Source organism: Dipteris shenzhenensis, chromosome 9 (genome assembly GCF_047967505.1).
Source record: "Dipteris shenzhenensis isolate YYH24624 ecotype China chromosome 9, Dip_SZ_1.0, whole genome shotgun sequence".
Lineage (NCBI taxonomy): Eukaryota > Viridiplantae > Streptophyta > Polypodiopsida > Gleicheniales > Dipteridaceae > Dipteris > Dipteris shenzhenensis.
The window spans coordinates 35,527,568-35,531,145 of NC_141604.1; the positions used below are offsets into that span (position 1 = coordinate 35,527,568).

Genomic DNA, 3,578 nt, shown 5'->3' on the forward strand with positions numbered 1-3,578 from the left:
GGGCCTCACATATTATGAAAAATATGTACATATCTTAATTTCTTGCATATTTATATTTTGTGGGAGGGGGACATGAAATTTGCATATATTTCCATTGCATATTTGAAAATTTTTAAGGAAATCCATGCATATTCTATATGGACCTTGTTCCCCCATACCCTAGATTTTGGACAAGGATAGTAACATAATACATATTGAGTTGGTGCCCCATTGCAGTTATTTGAGCCCAAAATGTTGGAAATATGGAAATGATCAACACCCACCAATGTTGCCTAATCTAGGTCATTAATCATAATGGTATCTGAGTCCATAAGGGGGTCCTTTAAAACTTCTACTATTTGATATCTCAATGATGGAGTGACCTGTATCGATCCTCCGCAACCCACTCTATCTTTTTTCTCGGGGGGGGGATAAGCCACATGTATTGCATGGGTGGTCTACCCTAAAGACAAAATACCAATATTATACAACTTGGCCCAAAAAGGGCTATCCACCTGAGGCCTGCACTACACGCAACCTATCCTATCAATTATGGACACATTTGTAAAGTTCTTCTAGCATCATGCTCACAACTGGGTCTTTGTGTCAGCTGGTTGAAGTCTTTCAAATATGCTCCCGCACCTGCCACGATGGATGTGGTCCCTATGTGGTCATCAGTCCCTTCTCGATTTGGTGCTGGAATACCAATCTATTCCCGGTTTCCCACACCGCCATGAGTACTGCCGCCCTAATGAAGGGCCAGCATGCTGTCAATGTTGACGGTAGCTTACAGGTGTCGGACAGCAAAGGTTGTACTCTATCTTAGCCGAAGATTGAACCACATTAGCATCCCTACATTCCTCACAGCTATCTCCATCATATGCCATGCCTTTAGCGACCTCAACAGAAGGTGGAATCTCAAGCGAGGCCCGACGTGGTGGAAGGCCAAATCCTGGCCAGATGCACAGTGATTTGGCAAGGATGTGGAAGGTGATGAACATGTGGCATGTGGCAAATCCCGAGAGTTTATGAGACACCTATTTTGGAACCTACTCTATCTTAGCTCAAAGTTCTAAACACTATTCCGTCTGATAGTTCATTGCAGTGGTCCCGTTTTCATTACACTTTAAAGATTCAAAAAAATAAGATGAACAACATTTTAAAAGTGGCCCTTATAATGGAACTCAGGCGGCCCTTATGATGGAACTCAGGCCAAAATCTTGCGATCGGGAGCCACTCATCTGATCTATCGTGGCCTCCCTCCACCATCTATCAAAGCAATTACACACTACCCATTGCTTGCCCAAGCTAGACAAGTATGTCATTACACACCAAGCGAACAAAAGAAGAATAACAAGAACCTCATTTAGTGCAAGAGCTTAAAGATTTCTATGTTGTTTAAGCCGTGTGAGTACAATTGGCTGGCAATTGGGACCTTGCTATTAGTGGGTTTTTAGAATGGGCGGGCGATGAACGAGGGGTCATGTGCACCTTCTTTTTGGCGGGGAAAAACATGCCTTGCCAAGTAGCCGCCACGTAAGTTGAGGCCTGTTCTTGAGTGTGGGAAGGCACTGGTGTGTAAGGCAGTTTTCACGCTCATCCGGATAGGACAAGAAAGAATTCTATTTGCCTGTAGCTTTGGGCTTGGACAACGTGATTGGTAAAACTGAGCCGAGAGTATGATGCCGCCTGCCATTATGACAAATGGGGGACTTGTCTAGTTGTTAAACGTGTGGCATCCAATTATTACACATTTTCCAAGCTTGTCCATCTGGATGTGTGTATGCACCATGAAGATCTAGCCTACCCCAATTCTATTCAAAGGGGATCGTTAGAGTCAAGGTATTACTCTTGGGATGGCCCATCGGATATAGAGATCACAGAGGCCACATCGCCCACCACAGCCAGAGATGACCTAAGAGAGAGATAAATGAGGGGGCATGTTCCACAAACTGCCCTAGGGTGCCGATGCGGACACCCAGGGTGGCTTGGGTGGTGGATTGAGCAAATTCTACGATGTACAGTGATTTTTGGAGAGATTTGACATCGAAAACAACCAAAGCAAGGAGTGAAGATTTGCTAAACATCGCAATTAGGCTAGGCACCACTCGCATGCTCAAATGGATCTCACCACCTTTTCTGGCGTCATTTGCGCACCCAGCTGCCCTCAACGCCATCGCTACTCAATCTCAAACCATCGTGTGAACTGAAATGCCCGTCCGCACATGGGAAGACAGCCTGAGATGGAGCAAAGGGTGCCATGTGCCGATGAGTAAGTCTCCATCATCCCCTTCCCAAGCCCCATGGGGTTATGTTTGTGAAGAATCCCCTTCCCAAGCCCCATCTATAAATGGGTTTATGTTTTCAAAGGCTTCGTTACCAAGTAACAAGTTCTGCTTCTGGCTATGGCGTCTTCCGAGCTCCTACCTGGCCTCCCTAACGATCTTGCCATCCAGTGTCTCTGTTTGCTTCCTCCCAATTGCCTCCCCCGCTTGCATCGCGTCAGCTCCGTTTGGAACATCGCCCTCCGCAGCGATCGCTTCTATACCGAACGACGCCGCCGGCTTGGCTTCCCCTCCATCTTTCTCGTTCTTCTCTCTCAGCAGCAGCGATTTGAGTGCCTCGACATCGATCTCGCAGACTTGTGCTCCCCTCGCGCCCTCTTCTCCTGTAACCTTCACACCGGACAGGGCCTTTTCCCTGACGGTTCGCTCTGCGCGTCCGTCGGTAAGTCTGTTCTCGTCGTCGGGGGCGTTGACAGCGAGAGCGATTCTTGCGGGGGCGTTCGTCTGTTCAATCTCCTCACAAGAAAGTGGACGAATCCTCCAACCAAGAATTTCTGCCCTAGCTCCGATCTACTACTTGCATGCGTTGATACTCGCCTGTTCGTGCTGGCCGATGCAAGCAGTGAGGCTCCGGTAATCTCAACCGAGGAACAGATTTTGGGCGGCACACTGCCGCCCTCGTTCGTGGTTGATATCTGCTTTACGTTAAAGGGGATGGTTTTCGTGAGGGGAAAGCGATCTGATGCGGCGGGGACAGGGGCTGTGTTTTGCTGTGATCCATCGAAGGAGGAGTGGAAGGAAGACGTAGAGATGGGGAAGAGGCTACAAGAGGTGAAGGAAGGTAGCAAAGTAGTGGCGAGGAGCGACGGGACGTTAATGGTGGCGACCATGGAAGCCGAGAAGAGTGCAATAACGTTGAAGGTGCAAAGATCAGGAAGAGAATGGCAGAACGTTTCAGTATTGCAAGCTAATTGCAATTCTGGTTTTTTCATTTTCAATAAGGATGACAAGATCATAGTGGTGCTTCCAACTACAAAGACAAAACCTGAACTTAGAAGCTTTCCTTTCTTCCAACGCCTAACCTTCCTTTATGTCCCTTGTTCGGAGCTTCGTCTTGGCACAATGGTGCACGGCTGAACTCCCTTACTTTATGTCCCTTGCTCGGAGCTCCCTACTTCTTCGCACAATCGTGTATGGCTCAACTCCTTGCAGCAAGTGCCTCTAGACATGTTAAATGCAAACTAAAAGGGCATTCCTGCATTGCCGAATGAAGAGCACCAGATTTCAGATTAACCAAAATTGTATTTACCAAAG

At 47.5% G+C, this 3,578-nt stretch overlaps 1 protein-coding gene across 1 annotated transcript; it reads left to right on the top strand.

Annotated features, from left to right (window-relative positions):
- Positions 1-2,294: 2,294 nt before the first annotated feature.
- On the top strand, positions 2,295-3,578 carry LOC147898581 (uncharacterized). The gene has a single exon (XM_087379751.1). It carries the CDS (start codon positions 2,385-2,387, stop codon positions 3,399-3,401), a length of 1,017 nt encoding a protein of 338 aa, XP_087235877.1. The 5' UTR covers positions 2,295-2,384; the 3' UTR covers positions 3,402-3,578.